General features: G+C 41.8%; 2 protein-coding genes across 2 annotated transcripts; both read left to right on the top strand.

Annotated features, from left to right (window-relative positions):
* The first annotated feature begins 6162 nt into the window (after window positions 1-6162).
* Window positions 6163-11690, top strand: tmem128 (transmembrane protein 128). The gene is made up of 5 exons (XM_036551633.1): window positions 6163-6271; window positions 9541-9673; window positions 10676-10837; window positions 10934-11043; window positions 11537-11690. The coding sequence occupies exons 1-4, from the start codon at window positions 6163-6165 to the stop codon at window positions 11031-11033; spliced, it is 504 nt and encodes a 167-aa protein (XP_036407526.1). The 3' UTR covers window positions 11034-11043; window positions 11537-11690.
* An 8409-nt stretch (window positions 11691-20099) lies between these two features.
* Window positions 20100-24178, top strand: LOC118792865 (proton channel OTOP1-like). Its single transcript, XM_036550691.1, has 6 exons — window positions 20100-20475; window positions 20981-21117; window positions 21531-21589; window positions 21902-22032; window positions 22824-23719; window positions 24008-24178. Exons 1-6 carry the CDS (start codon window positions 20100-20102, stop codon window positions 24176-24178), a joined length of 1770 nt encoding a protein of 589 aa, XP_036406584.1.
* The last annotated feature ends 664 nt before the right edge of the window (window positions 24179-24842 follow it).

Below are 24842 nucleotides of genomic sequence, written 5' to 3'. Positions count from 1 at the left end.
CAGCAAGCAGAAGGTGGAGGAGGCAATTCTCACTCACTTTCAGCAAATAATCTGAAAAAGACTGACATCTCAATCCAAGTGAGAGAAGGTATGAGCCTCTGTGTGTGTGTGTGTGTGTGTGTGTGTGTGTGTGTGTGTGTGTGTGTGTGTGTGTGTGTCTAGTGTTGTTTGTGTGGTATGAGTACTTAAATTCCCTTCACACAAAGCTCATTATTCTAAACTGGCAAGAATCAGTTTTACCCATTCCATTTTGACTGTGTTTTTTTTTTTTTTTTTGCCATTCAGTGAAGCCTACTATTACACAGTTCCGGCAGCCACAGGCCGCTTTGTTTGGATAAGACTTCCTGAGGTGTGTAAATCGGAGTGGCGGCTGTCGATACAGGCACACAGAGCTCAATCAACAGGTTTCCTGGGAACACAGGGGTATAATCATAGCCCCCCTAAGCCGCGGAGCCCCCCTACTTTGACACAGACAGGCCCTCGGTCGGCTGTCAGTGGGGGCTTGGATTGCAGGGTGCAGCAGCACGGAGGGAAAGTGTATGTAAACGTATACGTCTCCAGATAAGGACTCGTGCAGGTCTGAGAAGACACTATTGTTTCTGGAACCAGAAATGCCTAAACGGCAGACGCTTTGGGTAGTGTAAAAAAAAAGTTTAATTTTCTCTGCCTTAATTAAAATTCCCTGTTTCTCTTTTTTTTTTTTTTTTTTTTGTCTGGGTGCAAGTGCGGTGAAGAATTCTGCTCTTCGGTCATGTTTCAGGGTCCCTCTGGGCCTCTGTCAGCTCTAATCAGAGGTGATCCAGTTTGCTTGCTGTAACCCAGAATCACCTTGTGGGCTGGCGGTTCACAAGAACAGCTGGAGAGCTGGGAAGATTGTAGAGTCAGGTATTGGGCCTACTACAGATGACCACGTTGTACTATATCACATTATTGTCAGTCAGCAGATGCTCTTATCCAGAGTGGCTTACATAGGTTACAATTTTTATATTATTTACACAGCTGGAAGTTTTACTGAGGCAATTCTGGGTTAAGTACCTGGCCAATCGGTACAACAGCAGCGCCCCAGTGGGGGATCGAACCAGCAGCCTTTGAGTTACAAGCCCCTTACCATTTTGCTACACTGCCACCAAGCATAGTGCATCTAGCTCCTCCAGGAAAAAGCTGCAGCAGTTTGGGCCTTAATTATTAACCCCTTTTTCAGCCAGTTTCAGTAATCCCCATTGTCTCACCATCACAATCTCAGCACTTGGTGAGGAGCACAGGGTGTAGTGAATTGCCTGCACACACAAACCTGAAGCAGGAAGAGGATGCAGAGCAGGAGGCAGATGCCTTTGCCTGATGTCATCTGAGCAGCTCATCCGAACCCAGATGAGTTGCAGGAGTCGAGAGTGTTGCGATAGGGGGGACCCTGGCCTTATCCATCCAGCCCTACCCCAACAATCTGCCAACAATGCCTGGGAACCTATAGTGGTGGAAGGAAACCAATCTATTCAGCTGCTTTGGGGTCCTGGTCATTGACAGCTGATGACATGACTGAGTTGAGGGTCTGGGCCACAGGGCTCAGTCAGCACTCAGAGCAAGGGCTCGAACTGTGTGAGTCACTCAGGAGCCCCCTACAGCCGCTTAGTCATAAAATTCCCCTCACTGGAGCAGTACTTGCTTCAGGCCGTCTCGCTTCATTTGGCTTAGATTGTGCACCTCATTTTTGACATTAAATAAATGTCACACTTTCAGAGGAACAGCGAGGGGTGAAAATTGACGAGTAGGAGGTGAAGCACTCCAACCACACAAAAAGGAAATGATAACTGGCTCCATTCTGGAATGTAAGCTTCACCCTGTTGTCCATTTGTTTTACTTAAACCCATGCATAGCAGCAGGGCATACCAGAAAAGCGGTACAAGCACAGGGCTTCAGCTCAGAGCCAGAATTTCGGCAGACTTCAGCACCTCCGAATCAGTTCTACACAGGCAGTGGGCACACTCAGCTGAGCGAAACTGGTGTCAGCCATTCCTCCAAAAGATATTGATTGGTGCTCCCTTGCAGGAGCCTCACACTGAGAGAGAGAGGAGCGCTTGTCTTCTTGTCAGGCTTACAGTGAGGTGTCTTGTGCCAGGTGTGCTATCTGGCACCCGACCCCTCTGCTGTAGGGTCACAATGTGCCCAGCAGAGCGAGACCCCCAGCGAGCCACTGGAACTGCTTTTCTTACAGTGTTTTAATTTATCATCCTCCAGATGACAAGCATTCACTGCAGTCAGGCCGAACCTCTGCATTATGGAGCATAATCCATAAGCTAATAGATATTATCCGAGCTCCAAGCTACCGTTAGGGAGGAGTGTGAAACAATACTATTACATCAGAGATATGTGAAGTAAATCACCCAAATCCAGAAGACCTGTTTTTTCTGGTTAGTAGAATCAGTGTCAACACAGTGGCATTCTTGCCCTGACGTGCCTACCACTGTCACCTACGGCTCCTTGGTGTTCATCCGCTTCACACAAGACTCTGTCAGGGTTTTTCTGTATTAGATAATTTGTCTGTGACGTCTTTCATTACAGCTGAGTGGGAGTTGTATAACTTAGAATTGCATTTTGATTATGTGTGATGGGGTATAAAAGATTTATTACTGATTGTGTGCACACTATAGGGTTTGTGCAGGTAGTACTTGGTAATTACTTGTCTTATCTACTCTTATCATATTTTTATGCTTGTGCATCGGGTTTTATTTTGTACCCCTAAATTTGGTTCTTGATATAAGTGGATTTTCACATTACATAAATCCTTCTTGATCTGATTTGCAGGTAGATAATGTGAGGTACACATGTTACACAAAGATCCACCATCTGAATCAGCCTAGAAACCTCTCAAGCTTCTTTGGTTTTTTATGTGAATCAAATAAAGGTAAATCACTTAGTGGCCTGGGGACCAAATGCAGGCCATCCCGAGCTTCTTTTTGATCACAGAGAAACAAAAACTATGAATATACAGCTAAGATTCTCACTTGTGTCTCCTGTACAACATTGCCCAGTATGACCAGGACACAGTTGCTGCAAATAAATAATTACCCATTTTCTCTTCAATATGGTGTCATTCCTGTTATTTTGGCTTCACATTGTCATTTGTTGTTGACTTTAAATATTTTTTTTTAGGATTATTTTATTTATTTAATAAAAAGTTACCTGCTCTGAGTTGGTCATTCAACCACAAGAAACAGGAGGAAATGCTTATGCTTTACGTTGCTTTATCAAAAGGAAGTGAAAAATGTCCGTTCATGTGGACATGTGGACAAAAAAACCTCTTTGAAAAGCAGTTTATCAGCTCTGACGTAAGGGATCTGACGTGCAGTTATAACGTACAACACTGTTAAAGAACAAAAAATGCATGCAAAAAAATGTTGGCTTGGAAAAAGACAACATTACGATCATGCACAATGATTCAAATACAAAAAAACTGTGTGTTTTTGTGTTATTCAGCTTTCAAAGATAATGGTTCAACTACAGTGCTTTGGACGCCTTTTGTTCTAATACCTTATACGGCTCTTTCCCCCTTTTGCTCCATATCATTTTCTTCTAAAAGTATTGTTGCTCTTGCACCTGAAACCCTGATCCGCTTACAACTCCTGAAATGTCCCTGGCAGCCTGCCCTCCTCTGTAGTTTTTTTTTATATCTATTGTGTCTTCAGTCCACCAGAATTTGGCCCATGGTCTTGGGAAACACTAGCCCTGAGCAAAGTTTTTTTTAGCTTTTCAAACATTTCATGTCCAAAAACAGGATTAGTGTCTTGTCTGGCTTCATTCAGCATTTCTTGGCACCTGGAGTTGTTAAACATTGTAATCAAAGCCTCTCTCCTGCATACCAGACTTCCTTTTACCTTTTCCAAGAGTTTCCATTGATATATAAAGCTGAAAAAGGTGAGCTTTGCTATATGAAGACTTTTTCTGACCTTTTGACCTTGTATAATAATGAGCCGTGGGCACAACATTGCTCTTTCAGCCATGCTCCTTATACGCTAATTATGAGGACTCGAGCATCGAGGCACATTTTCATTCTGAGAGTGACACTGCAAATCAAATGTTGTTGAATCGCTTGTCCCTCTACAATAACATCTGCATTGTTTTTTCCATACAAATATTTTAAAAAAGGTTTATGTTCCAACATATCCATTCCAAAGAAACTAAATGCAACTTGTAGTAGGCATGGATGTGAAAATGGAAAATGCATGGAATTATGACGGAATAATACACACTTACCAAAATGTACAAATAACAATTCACACGATTCAGAAAAAAATCTGCAGAATAGGAAACGTGGCCTGCCTACAGAGATGTAAAGCGGAACAGGTGACCATAATATAGTGAGATAACAGTTGGCTGGTTGAAGTCTTGACAACTTACTTTTTTTTGGGCTGGTTTTCATTCGCAAACAAAAACTGAGTGGTAATTTACCGAACTGTAATGACTATGTAATACATAGGTATGTGTGTGTGTGTGTGTGTGTATGTATGTGTGCATGCATCTGTGTGTGTGTGAGTGTGGGTGTGTGACCACTAGGATCACCACAGGTCCCTAAACAGCCAGCGTGAGTAACTATAGTAACTACAACATGTACAATAATACCAAACACATGGAGCGTATCTGGTGTCTCTGTACTGGAGGTAGAGTTTGCGAGGCCTTGCCCTCCAATTGTACCATTAAAAGGGCATTAACGCAAGTCATCCTAGACAGCACTGCCCAGGCCTAGAAAGTACAATATGTCTGGTTATCTGTGACATGAAGCATTTGTTTTGCAAAGCCTCTCAACAAATAAAGGTAGGGCCAGATCTGAATGTCATCCACGCCATAGCCTGCAGGCCCAGAAATGTCCGCCAGCCAGGCGTGTTTATGAGGATTGGGGAATCTGAGGATGGTGGTGAAGTGGGAGCGGCTGGGGGACACACTCACCTGACCGTCCTACAATAACTCCCAGGGTTTGGCCCTCGACTTTAGTGCCGTTATCCTACCCTAATCGGTATCATGTCATAACACCATCATGGCCTAACCCCTGTCTGGGCTCCACAGAGAGAGATGGCGACTGATTCGGATTGTCAGATTTAGTAGGTCATCGAGGAACAGTGTCTGGTCGGGCGGGATGTCATCCAAAGATGACGGACACTCCCTCCTGTCATATCACCCTTCCAGAAGAGACACAGGTAATTTGTTTTGTTTTATGTATTTATTTATTCTTAGCTATTGCTACCAGGTCTGTGCTCGGAGCACAGGGAGGCACTATAGTCTCAACTCGGAGGCAAGGGCTCAGCAGCTACATGCTACATGCTATACAGGGGAGGCAGTATAGCCCAGAGTAACCTCACAGATGAAGTGACCCCTTCAGGCTTACTTGCACAGGATGGTGCTATAGAGTGAGAAAGAGACTCCTGTTGGCTGAGCTCTGACAACACTGAAATGCTGCAAACACACACTCACACACAGACACAGGACAGGCAGAAACTAGTTTTTAAAAAGATCGATAACTGCATTGTTCCTGATACACTGCTACGTACGGTGTTTTTTTCCCTATTTATCATAACTTGCTGGTTATGTTAATTACTTGAATTAATTAGGATGTAACAACATCCACCACTCCAAATTCTCTGTAGTGTGGAGGGATGACCTGAACCATATACTCATACCTGACATAAGTATGTAAGAAAGGTGAAGTCCAATTATAAGTTAATTTGACAGAGATGGCATGCATGCCATAAGTTATGACTTCAACAAAAACAAAACTTTGCTTATCTCCCACGCTACTAATTGTTGAAAGCATCTGGAAACATGACTTTTGATACCTTTTTAAATTTAAAAGTACTCAGCTGGTAAGATGAAAAAAAAAAAAACACAAGACTAAGTTACACCAAAGAATTTAGGAAACACTGGGCAGGTTTGCTTTGCAATACTGCCCCTTAAGTTTCTGTCAGATTTAGTCACAGGAATTGTTTAACTAAAAAGGAAGACATTTTTGCAAATGTTTCTACTGACTTATAGTTGGCCTACATGTTTTTGTGAAGATGTATAACATACTAGAAAGCATCTTCAAAGCAGAATCTCTTTCCACAACTGTTGCCCAAAAGGAACGTCATATCCTATCTCAGTTTAAAAATACGGAAGTTACTTGCGCATACAAACAATATGGCGGACATGTATGGGGATAGTGAGCTTCAAACTCTGCGGAATCGTTTTAAAAAAGATGCAGAGTTGCTACTGCGTGGAGTTTCAGAAGATGATAGTAGCGAAAAGAGTAAGTCAGTAGATATCACACTGCTAACTGTGTAACTTAATGCACTTTTAATATCGTGTAGTAGCTGCTAGTTCGTTCGTTTGTCAGCTACGCTGGGGATCCTAGATGAATAAATATTGAATATGGCTAGCTTGCTAGCAAGGGAGCTCTAGTAAGTGGCAAAAACACTTGACATCCCGCTTTTGGTGAGCCAGCATTAATGTTCTTATATTTATGAATGAACGTTATATTTAAGTAGTTTGATGGGCCTTTCTAGCTGTCTCACTTCACAAAATTAGCCCTGTTAGCTAGCTAGCTAGCTAACGGTGAATTAACTGGTGTTATGTTGTGGCAGCGAATGCTTCTTTTTTGCTACTCTGTAGCTGGCTGGCTGGTAAAAACTACATGGAAATCTAACGTCAGATGTCTGCTTTAACGCTGGGTTAGGACAGCATTCCCGGCATGTAATGCTTCTCGCCCCTGATTTAAGGAAGTTGTGTTCGTAGTAGTGAGTGAACCATAAATTTATCTTGCTGGCATTGACACGTTAACTGGCTCGTTACGTTATACTATACAGACACTGCAGGCTTGTCTACTTTAATAGTTAGCTAACTGCAGCATATGATCACAAGTGACAGTTCCATCATTTCTGATCTGCGGGCGTGGTCCACATAAAGGGACAAATTAGTCGTAAATCATATGAAGTTAGCCAAGGGTCTTAAACACCACCGTGGGTTCTAGCTAGCTGGCCAACTGACGCTAGTCCACGTCGTTCCACAATATTTAATGCACACGTTAAACTGAAAATGCAACGTTAGCAAATACAGATTGTCAGCTGCAGACAATACACCGAGGACACCCAAGATGTACTAATTTATGAAACATGACTTTTGTTGTCTAGACGCGCTCCCTAAAATGGTCTAATGCACGCTTACTTTTCAGCTGCAACAAAGAAGCACAATGAGCGTAATAAAAGGATCTCTGTTGTACTTTACAGTGCTCAATTGTCTCAGCAGGAGGGCAGCACTTGGCCTTTAGCCACTGGTTCTTGATTGTCCTAATTTCTATGTGCACTGAGACCCCAAATTCTACTGAGTCAGTCGCAACATGATAGTGGCTCCTTGCGAACCCTTTGCTACCTGAACAGTGTCACATTAGCAACTAATGTGAGTATGGAAAGCGGCTAATGGCAATGAATTGGAGTATATTTGAATTATCACTAAAATCTAAGTTTATTTAGTTTAGAGATATTACGTTTTTTTACAGAATAGAATGCATTTCATTCTTCTAGCTTGTGTTTAAAACGTTCACACATTAGGGGGAAAGTGCTGTTTCTCCTTTCAAGTTACCTAAGGATGTGCCAGAATCAAGCCTTTGCCAGCCAAACAGCTGAGCACCAAAGCCAGTTACTACAATAGCCGACTGTCAGGTTTAAAACGTTATCTACTGCTAAATTATAGAGATAAATGATTTGCCTTGGAAAAAAAGTCCTTGGTATGAGCCAGATTCATTTCAGCTCAGGCAACTTCAGTTTGTCCTGAAAGTGCACTTCAGCTAAAAAGGAGGGAGTGGGCATTTTCTTCGTGCTGACTCTAGTAGTCTATTTTTTTTTTTTTTTTTTTTTTAATAAATGGCTTCTTTACTGCTATTTTGTGGACCCGTTGCCCCTTGTGTTTCCCCAAGCATATCACATCTTGATTGTGGCTTGTCAGGCGATAATCCCTCGTTGTCAGTTGTATCAGGTTGTGTCCCCCGTTGCTATTGATGGACTCACTTCATACCTGGTCCCTGATCCATACAGAGTCCTCCATCAGGCTAAATACTTTTTTCCAAGTAATATTAGCCATCTGTGTAGCCAGGTAGGTAAGTGTATATTTATTTATTTGTTACATTAGCTGAGTGGCTAGTAGGGACCTGAGGACAGAGGGCTGGAGTACTTGAACAGTAAAAAGCTTGCTTGATTGTGTTAAAAAGTTCATAATTTAATAAGACCGCAAATAAAATTTTGAGTTGTTTGACAGTCTAAATAAATATCCATTCTTAAAAGTTGGATTGGTACAGGGATAGAAGAGGTATTTTATCATATAGTCTCAGGTCCTTTGTATTTCTTACCTTTTCACCTGCTGTGTATAGCATGTTGAAGAGGGTGAGTTTCATAGGCTTACTGTGTAACATCACATCCATACACCGATCTGTCAGTTTAACATTTGATATTTATATCTGGCATATCCTAAAACCGCTGGCCCTGTGCATCGCCACATGCAACTGAAGCAGGCAGATCACAGGTGATCCATTCAGTCCTGCAGTGGGCTGAGGAAAATGCATGCATATGTATGAATTCACAAGCACAAACACTGGCCGTCGTGGCCATGCTGGTTGCTTAATATGTAGTCCTATGTGGCTTCTGTAGTATGTAGTCTTTAGCTTGTAGTCTAGTGGGTTCTTTAGTGCATGGTCTTTAGTCTTTAGTATGCTTTTAAGGTGAGGCTTTTCACAGACAGTCCACTGGTTCATGCAAAATGGTACTTGCATTGGCAGGGTGAGTAGTCAGCATAGGCCTGTATATAGGCCTGAATTTGCCAGATATTCATACCCAGAGAAATTATGAGGCCGTCAAGTCAAAACGGCCACTAACATTGAGATTGGCCGTCCAGCTCTCAAACAGTGCTAAAGTCTAAATAAGGATTTACATTGTATGTCATAAGAAAATGAGGTGTTGAAGGAGGAGGACAACGAAATCGAGTGAGGCACAAGACAAAAATGACACTGACACCTAACAACAGAGTCTGGTGAGGCCTGAGAGAAAATACAACATAAAGTGAGGTATCAAAGAATAGGAGTGATACTGATACCAGACAATGAAATCAAGTGAGGCGAGGCACGGGGGTGTTCTACATTGGATGTCCTAATCCTGTTGATCGCACCTAAGCGGGGCTGTATCGTTGTATAAATCCTTTTCTAATCCGCACCAAATAGCCAAAGCACTTTGTGACCACAAGTAAAGCTCAGAGAAGGGCTAGGAGTATCTGATCATGATTCATGCAGAGAACTGAAAACTGCTGTAGATATTACATAACATTATTGTCATTTAGCATACATTCTAATCCAGAGCAACTTTAGAATTTTACCCATGTATACAGCTGGATATTTACCAAAGCAATTCTGGGTTAAGTACCTTGCCTAAGGGTACAACAGTAGTGCCCCAGCAGGGAATCGAACATGTGCGTTTAACAAACAAAACGAAACCAATAGTTATTTTGTGTTTTCCAATCTCCTCCTCCACATTCTAGGTGCAGAGGACAAAGAGGTCAAGCCACTCCCACGAGTCAATCGCCACTCGGTGTTCTGGATCTTGGCCTCCATTGGGCTGACGTACTATGTCGATTTCTTTGCCGTCATCATGGAGGACGAATCCATCAAAAGGTTTGAGAAAGAGATCCTCGGCATTTTGTCGCACGCGCTGCATTCGAAGGACAGTTTATTCTTTTCCTCGCACACTTGTTTCGACAGCTTCTTGTGTCTTTCCATCTGCTTTCGATATCACCTTTTTTGGACTATGATCCTGCAGGCAGAGTTGATCGGTGGGGAGAAACATCTCTTCCATTCATTGACAGCAATACAGTGTAAATGAGTATAGATTTATTTAAACTCAAGCTAGAGCTAAAACCGAGCAGGCATGCTGAAAAGTGGTTGAAAGCGGTTCATTCCGTCTTGACTAGAGGATTAAAAACAGAAGTCCTCACAATAACAGTATTGTGCAAGTGGCACCGCTACACTTATTCTCCAGCTCTTTTGTATCAAGGTGATTCATAGAAATAAATCCTGACTGGTTCAATCTAGGTTAGGATATTGCACACCTACCAGCATTTTACCGCTTAATAACTAAATTGCTGCTTGCGCACATTCCTTTTATTTCAAGGGGAAAGCATGAACATCGTACGGGGAAAGCAAGGGTTCCTTAAATTTGTTGTTCTGACTGAAAGATAAGCTGTTAAAAATGGAGGTTTGTGTCCTATCCAAGGTGTTTGGAGTGCACTTGTAGTCTGCCTTCAGTTCTGTTCATTGAAGACTGAATGAGGTTGAATGAGTCAAGAATGTGTAGCTCCTGTTGCCTTCTCTGGTGCGAGAATCTAGGTTTTTAAGTCATTTTTTAACTTACCTTGAGCTCATGTGCAACATTATATTACATTACTTGCATGGGAGAAGCTCCTATCCAGAGCAACGTACATAGTTTACGAATACGTCTTGTTTGCTGAGAAGATGGTCCTCTCCAGTGCATCCAAACCTGACGAGATTTATAATGCGTTGCCTTTCACTTCCACAACGGATGCTCCAATTCAGCGCAGCTGTCGGCTAATGACTGACAAAGACCTTCACTGACTTTTAGTTACTTAGCAGGCCGCTAATGCTCTGTTTGTGTTTCAGCTGGTGGTTCAACGTTGGCCTGGTATTGCTGGGTGTGAGTTTAGCACTAGCGCTGTTTTGCATTGTGTACCTGGACTGGTTCAAGGGCATTCAGCAGTACGATGAGCAGTACCCAGCCATTGCGCCCGTCACCACAGCAGTCTTCATTGCCGCGTCGTGCAGGTCAGTCGTGCCACTTTATTTTCATAATCGGAGAGAGAAACCGTGTCATTGTTTAGTCTGTCTCTTAACTGAAATATCTCCTTTTTTCCCCCTCAGCTTTAACATAGCACTATGGCCTGTGTGGTCGATATTTACTCCCATAATCCTGTTCACCCAGTTTATGGGAGTGTTGATGTTCATCTCCATGCTGGGCTAGTGGATTTGAGGTAAGAACTGAACCCTTTCAGAACTCTAATGGACTTCCTTGTGTAAACTCGTACCTGTTCATCATGTGAGATCTGAGTTTATCATAAGATCTGACTTAACTCAAGTGATGACCCAGTCTTCGGCACCTTGTCTCCCATTCAAACAGTTTCACCTGAGAGACAGTTATGTACAATTAAAACTTGAACACTGTCCTCAACTTGAAAAAGCTACAACTTTCTAGATTTTTTCTTAAATCTTAAATCCTAAAATTTATTTTGATGTTATTCCTATAAAAGTTGCATCTGACATGACGTATTAGTGTTCTTTTTTTTTTTTACATGCATTTAATTATATGTAATGTATAATATAATATAATAATATAATTTGTACATAGTGGAAACAAATGGTATGTTGTATCATTTTGTAAGGAGAATGGAAATATGAAAAAAATGAATATAGCGAATGAGAATGGAAAAATAAAAAAATTGAGATTTTAAAATTTCTCTTTCACAGGTTTCTCTCCATGTGGTTGACTTTGGTTTGGAAAACATTAACGTAATGTCACTCACTTATACTGATGAAAAGAGAGCTGTTCTTGACATTTAGCACTTTCGTTATAATTTTGTTGAAAATGCAAAAATACCAAGGCTTTTTTGTTTTTAATCAATCCAGGAAATATTTATGTATGCAGTTTTTCTAAGCTGCAGTTTGTTTTGTTTGTTTGAAAAATCAGAATGACACATTTAAGCAAACACTGTACATGGCACCTTTTTCAATACTTATATAAAAACCTTTTTTAACATTTTTACAGCTGACTTGGATTCTTTTTGATGTGCTCATTAAATGTTCTTGTTCTTTTAGAATTTGAAAGAATTATTTGTCAGGTTCCTGGTCCAAAAGTACATCTCAAAAATAGCTTTAAACCTATTTTAAATGTTTAAATATGTCTGTAACTAGCAGGTCTAAAAAACCATTTGGAATTTGTGATTTGTACAAATCACCACTACACAGTCACAGCAACAATGGCCTTTCTGTACAATCTTGATGAGTGCCTTGTAATTTAAGACCCTGTTTTTGGCAGGTACATGAGCAATGTTGAAATACTAGTGTATGCAGTTGTGTAAGTCATGTTGTTTAAGGTTGTGTAATTCTGTTTCTGGTTCTGCACTGTAGTGCTGTAAGATCGGTCACTGCAGAGTCTCCAAACATCCCTGCTAAATTCTTTACTGTCAAACTTAACAAGATTGGGTTGCCCCAGACAATACTGAAGTACAGAAAGGAGTTGTCTGTTATTAAACTCATCACAATGCTACGCCATTAAAAATGGTAACCATAACAAAAAAAAAAAAAAATCAAAAAACAAAATCTGCATACAGTTGTTATTGCCACATTTAGCAGATCCCTTTATCCGGCGTATTCTTCAAACCTCTTTGTGTTGAAACTCGTATTCTGGGTGCTTCCTTCTGGGAAATGACGGCACTTGTCATTCCTAGCAGTCCTACCCGATTCACGGAATACCAGGGAAAGCAGCATTGAGATGTGCAGCAGCATCTGCACATGAATGATGTAACTGGAGCAACGTGAAATCAACGTCAAAACATGTTGATTTTACTCCTGGCCCAAACGTCTCACTTATACGTCACAATGTCCATCTATGTGCTTCCCCAACTGCCAGGTTTCTGTAGACAATCAGTGGGATCTTCAGAGGGGAATATTATGTTACATTATTACATTAGGGGCATTTGGCAGCTGCTCTTATCCAGAGCGACTTACATAGGTTACAGTTTTTACATGATATACATTTATACAGCTGAGTGTTGGGTTGGCTACCTTGCTGAAGGGGTGCAGCAGCAGCGCCCCAGCAGGGAATCAAACCAGCAACCTTTTGGTTATGATCCCTGCTCCACTATGCTATACTGCCGCCCGTACAATATCTGGACAAAGGGTGTGTGAAGCGCAGACACAGCCACATTTCAACCTTCAGTCTAAAATGATTGGCCATGGGTGATGTGTTGGATTTTTGTGACTAATTTTGATTGCCTCCCACCCCTGCCCTCGCTTTCACCTCAGAAACCACAGAAATGTGCAGATGGTGTTTATGAGATGTAGGTATAGATCATATACCAGGATATTTTTGTTCAGGCACCATTCGAAAAAAAATATTAAAAAAAAAAAACAAAAGAAGTTTTTGTTGTAGTTTACATATTTGCAGCCAGAATGCTATATAAACAAGACACAGATATAGCTTTACATGGGCTATAGACGTCAAGCATGAGATCCATTTCATGCAGGACTGAAAACGTGAAGAATGTCTGCGGATGTGACCTTTGAAACCTGATAATTTCCCTTTGTTTTTGAGCTTGTTACCTTTCAACAAGTAGAGGTGTTAGAACTGACGACATTTACTGAATGAGGTGTCTGATTGTTTGCGGACAGTGGTTATAAAAGCAATGGAATGAAGCACCTTGATAGACCTGCTCCACCCAGGTCGAAGGCGACACCTGGATTTACCCATACAGTGCCAGAGTACCCCCCCCCCCCCATTCAGGATTGGTAGGAATTGTACAGAGCTGGTCACACAGCTGGGAACAACATGTAAAAGTAAACCACTCCGGGGTTCAGGTACAGTAAGGTTAAAAACCCCTGAAAGCATTCATGAAATTCCCTGTAGGTTTTATGGCTGACACACTCAGCCTGTATGAGCAGGGTTGTGCATTAAATAGACTAATTTATGTAGGATTTAATACATGCGAACAAACGGACTATTCTGAACTCGGCTCTCGGTTCTCAAAGTGTATTACAAGACTAGCTGAGAAGTGCATCACCCTGCACGACCAAGGTTCACTCTTTTTCCCAACCTGGGCCCCGTCTCTCAGCCCCTGCCCTGCACCTTCTGTGGTCAGTCATCACACGGCGCGTCAAGTACCATCTTGCTGCCTCTTGGTTCTAGCAACTGAAATAATGATGCACAGCATATTTGACACATAATGACACTGTTCTAGAAGTATGTGACCTGTCACGGAGTCCCGTCTGGGGGACAGGGACCAAACTGGGGACCTGTGTGATTGTGAGGGCTGGGTCTCCCTGGCCAGCTGTGGTCCTTATGCTCCTGAATTGCTGTTGACTGATAATGAGGCTCACCAGGAAGATGCCTGTCCCCTGTGACATAATCATTAGTGGTGCTGCTGTTGTATAGGTCTAGTCTGTCCTGCAGATGTGCAGTATAGGACATTTCTCAGTCTGGAAACAGTCAACCCAACAGCCATAATTTTGCGCCTCCTCCATGATCCACGGGAGACTGCGGCGTCAATAACTCGGACAACATCCTTGAGGAAAAACACTTCTTTTACACTTCCTGCATCAAAGGTAAGCATTCATGCGTCCAACAGTTCCAAAAGAGGTCTACCGGGTAGTGGACTTGCTTCCAGTTGGATCTGGCATCCAAGCCATCTTGCTGAAATTTCAGAGACTTTGAATTCTGGCATTTGCTGCTGCTGTTTCACCCTGCAGCTCCAGCTTCTCCTCCTTTGTCTCACGTTCGGCCTCTTCTAGTTCCAGAGAATGTTCTTGCCTCTGGGCAGATATGTGTGCCAGAAGTGCTGCTCTTTTAGCTTCTGCATTTAGCGGTGCAGAGGAGGCGGAAAATTATGCAATGAATGATTCTCCGGTCACACACACCTCTCTATGCTCAACTCTCCGCTAAGCGCACCCGAAATGCCGTCTGCAGGATAAACATGAAAATCTCTGCTCCCGGTTTGCATGATGCTGTTCTTCGGAGACCCATTTCTCCACTTCTGTGGCCAGACATTGTGATGCAGAGTGAGGCTTCATGAGGCTTCGTGAATTCCAAATTGAGTGGAACTGTGTGTGCTGTCAGTCAACTCAAACGACTGTGCTCACCATAGCCAAAAAAAAAAAAAAAAAAAAAATGTTATGATTGGTTGAATGCAGTCGGAGACTCAATGACAGTGCATGATGGCTTCACCCATCTTGGGGTTGTATTAAGCTTTACCATGCAATTTCTTCTTGTGGGGACCCACTAATAAGGTCCATTTCTCATCCTGCTTAAAATGTCCCATGTTCACCACCGGTTTAGCCTCACCACTGTAAAGCAGACATGTACAATTTATTAACGTGGACTGATGTTCTAAAAGGCTGTTCTGATGCAATGCGTGGAATATAAATAATTAACTATAAGCGTGGATTAATACTGTTCCTCTGTACACGGTTATGGCATGCTCAAGATGTGTGGAATATGTGCCATACTGGAGTGCTTTGGCATCTGCAGTAGGATGTATATGTAAAATAATTTTTACAAATGCATTTAGACAAGTACTGCGTAAACTGATTTAATCGTCGCAGGATGAAAAATTAGTATTGATGTTACTTATTACCTATCTGGGATGTTTTCGCTAATTATTCTTAGAAACTGTTTGCTACATTAATTACTGATGAAGCTGGACTGAAAAACTCCAACTTCACTGTGATTCTCATTTCTTTTTCTTCTTACTTCGTCAGATTGTCTGTTACGGAAATCTGACAGCTTTTCACCTGCTCTCATGAAACTTGGCTAATACCTTTGGCTAGTATGGGATTGCTTTGCTTGAGCTTTTTGTGTCCGTATTTTCTGAGATTTTAGGTTAAATGTTTCACAATGAACACGTATAGAATGTTCAGAATCTGTGCATGTGCAGGTGATGTCACAATGGACTGGCTAAAGCAGCCACAGATACAGACCATTTCTCCAGCAAAGCTTGTAACTGCTAACTGCTTCCAAGTTTCAAGCCAACTTAAAGTTTGATCTCTCTAGTGAAAACACAGATGAGTAAGACCAAACATCCTCAGAGCTAGCTTATCCTACTATAGTGCAGCTAGTTGTTTTCCCTCACTTTTGACCTCCAGCTGCTTAAGAATAATTCAAAATATTGGTTCACCAATCTAGTCTACCATGTATTTAATACCTGAGAATGGACGAAGAAAATTGAGGCCCTCCAGGTAAAAGTTCATACACCTGATAAATCCCATGCCTATTAAATAACATTATATCATGTTTTCTCCTAGATAGATTCTCATGCAAAAAAGATATAATGTCCCTCACTGATATCTCTGCTCACAAACAAACTGTTACATTTGACATTGATTTACTTCGAGTGATGGCACTAATTAATGTACTTAATGTAAGTAATGTAACACGCTGGCCAAGTAAGACATTATCTCAGGACAAAAGACCATAACCACAACAATGCCACCAGGGCGAATGCACCCCCTGTAATATATTTAAGAGCACGAGTAAACTCATAAACTCATTTCAAGCACAAAGGTTCTCACGATTTAACCTGAGAAGAGCTGAACAGGATCCTTCCAAACCAAAGCACAAGTAACATTCAAAGGCTTTATTTTCTATTGCATTAGTCTGAGTGTAATCATTGAATTGCAGCAGCGTTGGCTTGCACGTTCACTCTGACGCCACTTGATATTTCTGGGTGGAACAATATGGTTTTCAGCCTTGTAATTATAACAGACGGTTTTTGTGAGGGCACAGCTAAAAACTTCGACCAAACGACACAACCCACACCAAGAGCAAACAAAGGGCGTGGTTCAGTATCCAGGGAAGCAAAATAATGGCAAGAGGGAATTTAAGATCTTTTTTTTATTCTGTGAGTATAGAATCGAAGCCGCTTCAGATGCCCCTCCTTCTCTCCACTAGTAGGATTTACTGAAGTTCTTTTCACACTGGAACATCCGATTGCATCAAGCCACCTTAACCCTTTCATGCAGTTAATGGCACAGTGGTAACATTATAAAACCAAAGAGGTTGCCTTGAAAGATGTTAGGAGAAAGTTCTTTGAGGGTTTTTTTTTTTTTTGATTGTCGTACAAAATATTACTATTCAAAGCGTTGCTGAACTCCAGGAAAGTACATGATTGTGAATTTAGCAACAAAAATGATCTTAACAAATTGTAAAAAGTAGTGTATTGCTCATTTTAGCCAGCAAAAAATTTGATCAAGGCAAATTTACCGCCGGAAAGCTAGTAAACATATTCTGTACCTCAGCATCCAGTACAGGTTGTCATTCTGAGGCCCCATCTCATTTCAGGTGAACAGTGTGCTGTGTTGTGATATTGTATTAATGGCATGCCTTACTGTAGTCTTCAGTTGTATGCATGTCGGTTGTTGCTATTACAGATCCAGTAATTTCCTCACGCATGCATTTTGTGTTATTGGCTGGTACTCACAAAGATGTTGCAATGCATGAAGGTTTACCTCCTTTTTTTCTTTAAGTATGTAAGATATGAGTATCTCATGGTTTTTAATATGTTCGAAGAAGGAAATGAAATCTCCTAATTAGGAGACAAAGATCTCATAATTATGTCATTTTTTCCAGCATAGGAGTCTTCATCTGCTAATTAAGGCAATTCTTTTTTCCCTTGCCTTATTTATGTGTTAATGTTTTCGGATGCAAGCAAAACCACATCCCTTTAACCCCCAGGAGGTAAGAAAACCACCTAGCTAATGATCTAATTCTGTGCACCCAACAGGAACTTGGTGGAATATGATTTGGTTAATTTGGTTTAAAAAAGAGTATTCAAAGGTTGTCTTGGGTCTGCACCATTGCCCACAATGCAAGATTAATGCTAACTGCTAAATTACAGTTAGTCACAAATGATAGAACATGTCTTTGATGAGGGGACTAATGTAGCTGATATACTGTTGGAGTTAGACGTGATCTTCATTGGTACATAACCAACAATATAAAGGACACACCCACCTAATACTCCATATCCCAGTTTTCACTAGTGAAATGGAAACTTGCAGGAAGTACAGCTAATAGCCAGCCAGCTTTTCCCACAGTCTGTTTTCAGGCCTCATGAGGCCCATGAGTGTGTTTTAAAATCTTGACCCTGACTTTGCCAGCACCCCTGGGAGATTGCCTGGATTGGTCTGGATGCACGGGTTTGCCAAGATTGCTTGTCTTCTGCCTTCTTATTGTCTTATTGTGGTTGTAACATTGTTTGCAGTTTCATCTTCAGTTAGCCAGGAAGGCAACAATTTGGGTGGAAGGTAGAGAGCATAAGTTTTTCAAATGACAGGTCCAAACCCGTTTTAAGCTTTTTAATTGCAACAAACTACTCATAGAGGTATAATGTAAGTTGCATCTTTTTGGTTCAGAATCCATTGGTTGTTTTGTTTAACATTGAACTACTGGTTGTGAAGACTGTACCTACATAGTCCATCAGTTCTCATACTGCAAGCTAGATTCAGAAATAATATCTTTATCCCAATCATGTGTCATAGTCAACTTTAATGTGGTGATGCTGGTGTGGTGATAATGTGGTGTTGTTTCCACTCACAGCAAGCTGTAGGTGAGGCGTGGTTGAAAGTGGGTCACTTCATGCACGCTTGGCTACCTAGAGCTGGATGTGGTTTAAGTCTGGAAGATGTATGCGTGTTTACGGAAACAGTGAACAGGAAAAAATTTAATGCAATGGCAGGTGAATTGTGAAATTATGAGGAAATTGATGCGAGGGAGAGAGACCTTTTGTTTTTAAGTGTGAGTAAAAACGGCAAAACCCTGGAAGGGAAAACCACCAATCATCTAACAATTCAGACCAAAAGATGCAGGCGGCTATTAAAATCTTTTACATCACACTGCTTTGCCTCCCAGTTAACTAGTGCTATTAAGCACTAGTTGCTAGTTTTTACTAATGGTACAGGCAGGGTAGAAAGGGTGAAGGCATCTGATTTTCCTCCAGAACTAAATGCACCTCAAGGTGATGGAAATAGACATGATTTATTACACGGTACCCCTGTCTGCTAGGGCTATTTTCCCATGGGTCAACTTGGCTTTAGTAAACAAACCACAAAAGGACAGTTACCTAACTCATGCAAACCTCTGCTTCCTCTTGCTCTTTCTCAGTTTGAGATGCATCCCTCCTAACATACATATGCACAACCCTCGTGCATCCCTCAGGCATATGTTCTGTTTTTCATCACGAGTGGTTAAAAAGAACACGTAAATAAATATTTTTGGAGAATTTCACCAGAGAATTCAAACTAATCCATAACGTAGTTTTTTTTTAACGTTTTTTTTTTTTTTTTTTTTGCTAAATTGTCCTTTTTGCCTCCTACATTTTACTTTTTAAAGAGGTGTTCATGAAAATACCGTTACCAGTTACCAGTGCAATTTTGATCAGCATACCTTAATCGTGAGTGGGCGCATGCTTGAAAAATTCCCTGGGAAGAGGATAAAGAAGTAAGTTTGCAAAACATTTTCTCTGTGTATAAAATGTTTGTCTTTACAAATGAGTATCTTGAACAACAAGATGAACGTCCATTTTAGGACAATCTCAGACGTCACGCAGACTTCCTTCCTATACCCAGTGCGGTATAAGGTGCGCAGTGAACTACTTAAACACACACTGAAGGAGGTGACAGCTGTCAAAATAAACCCCACCGAAACACAAAGAGCAAAGATGGGGTCAGCAAGTCATATCGATATGGCTGGTGGCGATAAGGACTACATTTAAGGCAAAAATATTTATCAATTATAGATAATTTGACACGACTGTGAGTGTTTTTTTTCGTGCAAGCGCTCGCGCGTGCAGACACTCGACTATATTTAAAGATTGATTTGTATTACATGAACGTCTTCCTACGGCGAAATGAATGGTTGGCTCTATCAATTCATCTGTCCTGGAGAAACTTAAGGTCATGATGTGGGCTGGGCCCGTAGACAATTGAAACTCTATCTAGTCAACTCAATCACTGTGAGTCAGAGAGAAGGTATAAAAGAGGTAGTATGAGGTCATTTTAGTTCAGAGTTACCAGATTGCAGGATAACCTGGCTGTTATTAAAATTGCATGCTGAATAGACACTAACCAATGTATATTCTCCTGTGGCACTGACATTGGAATCATCGAATATGAAGGTGGTACCCTGTTTTTTTTCTATGCGCTTCATGCATGCTTCAACATGTTTTGTGTTATGCGTTTCGCAAGTTCACTGACTCAAAAAGCTAACTATTGACACTGACCGTTTTCTTTCAAGGATTTGGATATTATGGATCTCAGTGCCATGGTGGAACACGGCGGCTTGGATATCGTGTGCTTGAACACGAAGTGCCGCCACGGTTCCTCTTCCTCTTCCACTCCAGAGAAGGGAAAGGGAAGATTTAGCAGGCTGAAACTCAAACTGACAGAACACTACCCGAAGAAAAACGCAGAGATTCTCAGTGCCCAGTATGGGACCAATGTGCTGCTGTTTGGTATGGCGCTGATGCTGGCCGCCTCGTACCAAAGCCATTCTGTCAAGGAAGAGCACCTCTTTTCATTTATCACGACTGTGATGCTTCTGCAGCTCTTGTGGATGCTCTGGTACATAGTGAGAAAGGACAGACAGAAAACCAGTGAGTGGGAAAAGGATGCGCACGCAGGGACACGGTGGCTAAGAGGTACTTTCACCCCGATACACTTTACCATGTGTGCTTAAATACTTTTACCCAGATTATTACACAACATATCTTATCAGAAAAGTTCAACACGGGGCATTTTCGTGTAACCAAGTAGGAGCAAGGCGAGGAACCGTTTACGCATTCAGTCTAGATGTGTTTAATGTCCTGATTATCACATTAGGCTTAAACTGCAGAGGGAAACAATTAAGTATCAACACCTTTGATGATGATATTTTGTTGGTGTATTTATGGGTGTATTTATTATGGGGACACATGCAATTTCCTCGACAAGGGTCCCAGTAAAGTCCTTGCCTGTAATGACTCATAAAGACATCGATTCGTTCGACATATATGCTTATTTAGTAAAATTTTGGGGTTTGCATGTTTGGTTCACAACCACCAAAGACAAGGATGTCGGGACTGGGGTGAATGTGTCTTTAGAAGTGTATTCACAGAGAATGAATAGAATAAATTCGAACGTAAATTAAATGTGTTTTCCTTCCAGGTGGGCTAACAATTTTAGCGGTGCTTTCCTTGATTATGGATACGTTTCGTATCGGTCAATACGTGAGTTACAAAGATTGCGTGTCTGCAGCTCTGGTTGTCTATCCCGTCGTTCACACGCTTCACACAATATCGCAGGTAAGGACACCTTTACGCCTACTGAGTAGACATAATACCTGGTTGCCCGAATTAAAAGCCTAATTTTCTATGAATTCAATAAACCAAGTCTACTTAAAACGATGTAGGGTGGTCTCGATGTAGAATAGTACCCTCTTTGTTTGCTGGGCAATATCCAGAGCTTCAGTATGAACAACATAATCCTTCCATTGTCCGTTGTGTTTGAAATTCAACACAACTTGGACTCAAATCACCTTTCAATACATAGATTGCTTTATGAGCCAAAAGTTCTATTATAGACAAACTGACCCTCTACCAATTGTATAGAACGTTGATATATCCTTCTCAGGTTATATGCGGGCAACGTAGTGTCGGTAATTTGTAAATGTGGTTTTGCACGTCATTTTCGTGTAATAAAGTTGCTATCGTTTTAGGTACATTTCCTTTGGTTTCATATCAAAGACGTGATCAAGACTTTTGAGACGTTTGAAAGGTATAACCATTTTAAAAAGCACATTTGCTATTATGTTAAACACAAAATTGTTTGCTGTTTTAAAAATGAGTTTTCCATGTAATGAAGAAAAAAACAAGGAGGGTGTCAGGTGGTTTCTTCCATTTATCGCCAGAAGTAAAACCTAAAACCAAAGAACACTTAATTCATAATTTTTTATTTAGAAAAGTGAGGTGTACTTCCAAAAATCACAGTACGTTTGCGTTCATTTCTTTTTCACGTAGTTCAATGCGACCTGCTGGTCTTTCTTAAAATTACATTTTTTGTGTATTCCACTGAAACACTGTTTCCCAGGTTTGGAGTGATGCATGCCGTCTTTACCAACCTGCTTCTGTGGTGCAATGGAGTGATGTCTGAATCCAAACATTTCCTGAGCTCCCACAATAGAAGGCTGTCTGCTCTGGGCTTTGTGAACCATACAGAAGGTAAGCCGTGTGGTTGAGCATCACTCATAATTAAAATAAAAGAACAATAGCCCACTTGAAGGACGGCTTTATTGGATGATGAGGTGGGGGTTGCGGGGTGTTTGTGTGGGACACTTCTCTTAGGTTTCATGCGACACACAGTTGCTTGCCTTCTCTTTCAACCTTGAATGGATTTACCTGAGCAGATTTGTGGCCAGAGCTCCCAGGGGTGCTGCAATTACAGTAACTGATACAGCCAGCCAGCGAGGTTCTATCCTTTCCTCATATCCGGCTGTGGGCCTGGCCGCTCCGCTGTGTCTTTTAATTAAAGGGAGGAGGAGGAGGAGGAGGAGGCCAAGGCTGCCCCTAGAGGGCAGCATTTCATTGAAGCTAGAGCTGGACAGAACCTGTGGTCCCAGAAGGTTACATTTGTATGCGTGTGTTGTGCCCTGTATTTTGTGACTGGGGATCTGTGCGTAGAACTTCAAGTGTGGCTGCACAATTGTTAATCTCTAGATGGGTGTAGGCCTTTACACAAGGGGTCAAGTAGGAGTGGGGTTGCTGGAGGAAGTGACCTCACTGTTCTGCACTGAACCTCTGCTGACATGAAACACAGTTTCACATGCTCTGTCTAAATGTGCCTAACGGCATCACCATAGACTGTGACCAAGGTAATGCATGTTTTTCTGTCACACTTTGTACTAATTCATTTTTATTGATTGAAAAAGTGCTTTAAAATTCTTTGCTGCAGTGTGGCACAAATTTGAATGAGACACACAAAAACAAACACCTACCTTTTCTTTTATCGGCAGAATGGGAGGCAAAAAATTGCAACTGTTCCAGCACTGCCTGCACCGTGTTCTCCAACAGCCTCTACTACCTGTACCCCTTCAACATCGAGTACCACATCCTGGTCTCCGCCATGCTCTTTGTCATGTGGAAGAACATCGGCCGCACCATTGACCACCAGCACGACAAGAAGAGGCCGATCACCAGGCCAGCAGTGTTGGTGGTGGGCCCCATCCTGGGCCTGGTTGCCCTGGCCGGCACCATCAGTGTCCTGGTAATCTACATCATCGACTTTGAGGAAGTGGTGGAGTTCCAGGAGTCTGATAACATCATGTTCTTATCCCATGGGATCATCATGCTGGTGTGCATGTGCGGTGCCAGCACGGTGGGCCTGCTCATCTACAGGGCCGACAACCTGCCGCTGGACTCCTCCAAGATCCCCTCCCGCCAGCTGGACACGGTGCTGCTCTTCGGCTCCTCCGTGGGCTCCTGGCTCATGGCCTGGTGCAGCATTGTGGCATCAGCGGCCAACAGAACCAACTGGATAAGCCTTGCGTATTCCATGCTGCTGGTTCTGGAGAAGTACGTCCAGAACGTCTTCATCATCGAGTCGCTGTACCGCAAGGAGGACGTGGCTGAGGAGCCGGAGGTGGCACCCCCTGCAGCTACAGAGATCTTCTCCGTGACCTTGTCCCACGTCCCAGCATGCAACGGCATCATCAACCGCGCTTACGAAAACCAGGACATCACGTGTGTTACCACGGAGATTGAAGAGGAGGAGGACGGAGGGGTGTATGACTGCCCGCCACCACCCCCTGAAGAGCCTGTCTCTGTGGCTCCCAGTAGGCCAGAGACACTGAGCAGGAAGAGACAGCTTCTGAAGAACATCACGCTCTTCCTGTTCCTCTGCAACATTTCGGTAAGAGGAAAAATAACATTCAGGCACATCAACCATATTGCGTAAACACAATGACCAGTCCTTATAAGTCAAGATTTTTCAGTATGTCAGAGATGTAAGACTTACTATTTGCATAATTCTTCTATTAATTCAGTCACTTCACCAACACATGAACCCCCTCTATATGCCATCCTGGTGTGTCCACATACTATGCATACACAGAAAAACTTAAAATAATAACGACTTTATAACTGGAGAATAATGTTCAGTACAGCTTTTTGACATTGTCTCTTTCTCTATTATCTGCAGCTGTGGTTGTTGCCAGCATTTGGCTGTCGACCCCAGTACGAGAGCATTCCGGAACAGGAGACATTTGGCTACATTATTTGGACCATGGTGCTGAACTTTGCCATGCCCCTGACCCTATTCTACCGCATGCACTCGGTGGCGTCTCTCTTTGAAGTGTTCCAGAAAGTCTGAATGAAAATGGAAGTTTTGGCATGCCACATAAAACCATGTTCATGTACTGTTACTGCAAATGGGTCCTACAAACTGCAGTCACAACGGTGATCAGAAATTTCGGAATGAGGTGGATTCAATGATTTCCAGATTCTGAATTTTCTATATGATTACAAAAATAAGGTGGTGTGTTACTTGAATTCATCACTCTTTTTATCATCATTTATAATGGTAGGTTGTTTAGGATTTCCAGATGGTTATATCCTTTCACAACTGAGACTATACTATGTTGCACAAATGGATAACAAAGCAATTTCATAACCTCTAGGCATTGATTATTTAATGTAATATATCAAATCTCTCAAGCGCCGAATACTGCTAAATGATTTGTACTGTTAATTATTAGCATTTTATACTTATGGTTTATGTATACAATATTATGGATGATGTTCTCACGTATGTACGTTATAATTTCTAATTTTGTTTCTAATTTTAGTTTTCCCAAATCATACCTTCTACCCAATTATCTTTGATAATGTTATTTTTTTTTTCTTAAAACACACACATCATTCACTATAAAGACACTAGCTTGTCTTTAACAAGTGGAACAGTGGATTCATCTCATTTTTTATTCTGTAAAGAATACTTTTTTGATCAGGGGGTCTTTGCACTCATCTGGCAATGT

The sequence above is a fragment of the Megalops cyprinoides genome, chromosome 18 (genome assembly GCF_013368585.1).
Source record: "Megalops cyprinoides isolate fMegCyp1 chromosome 18, fMegCyp1.pri, whole genome shotgun sequence".
NCBI lineage: Eukaryota > Metazoa > Chordata > Actinopteri > Elopiformes > Megalopidae > Megalops > Megalops cyprinoides.
This window is presented reverse-complemented; position numbering and strand designations above follow the sequence as displayed.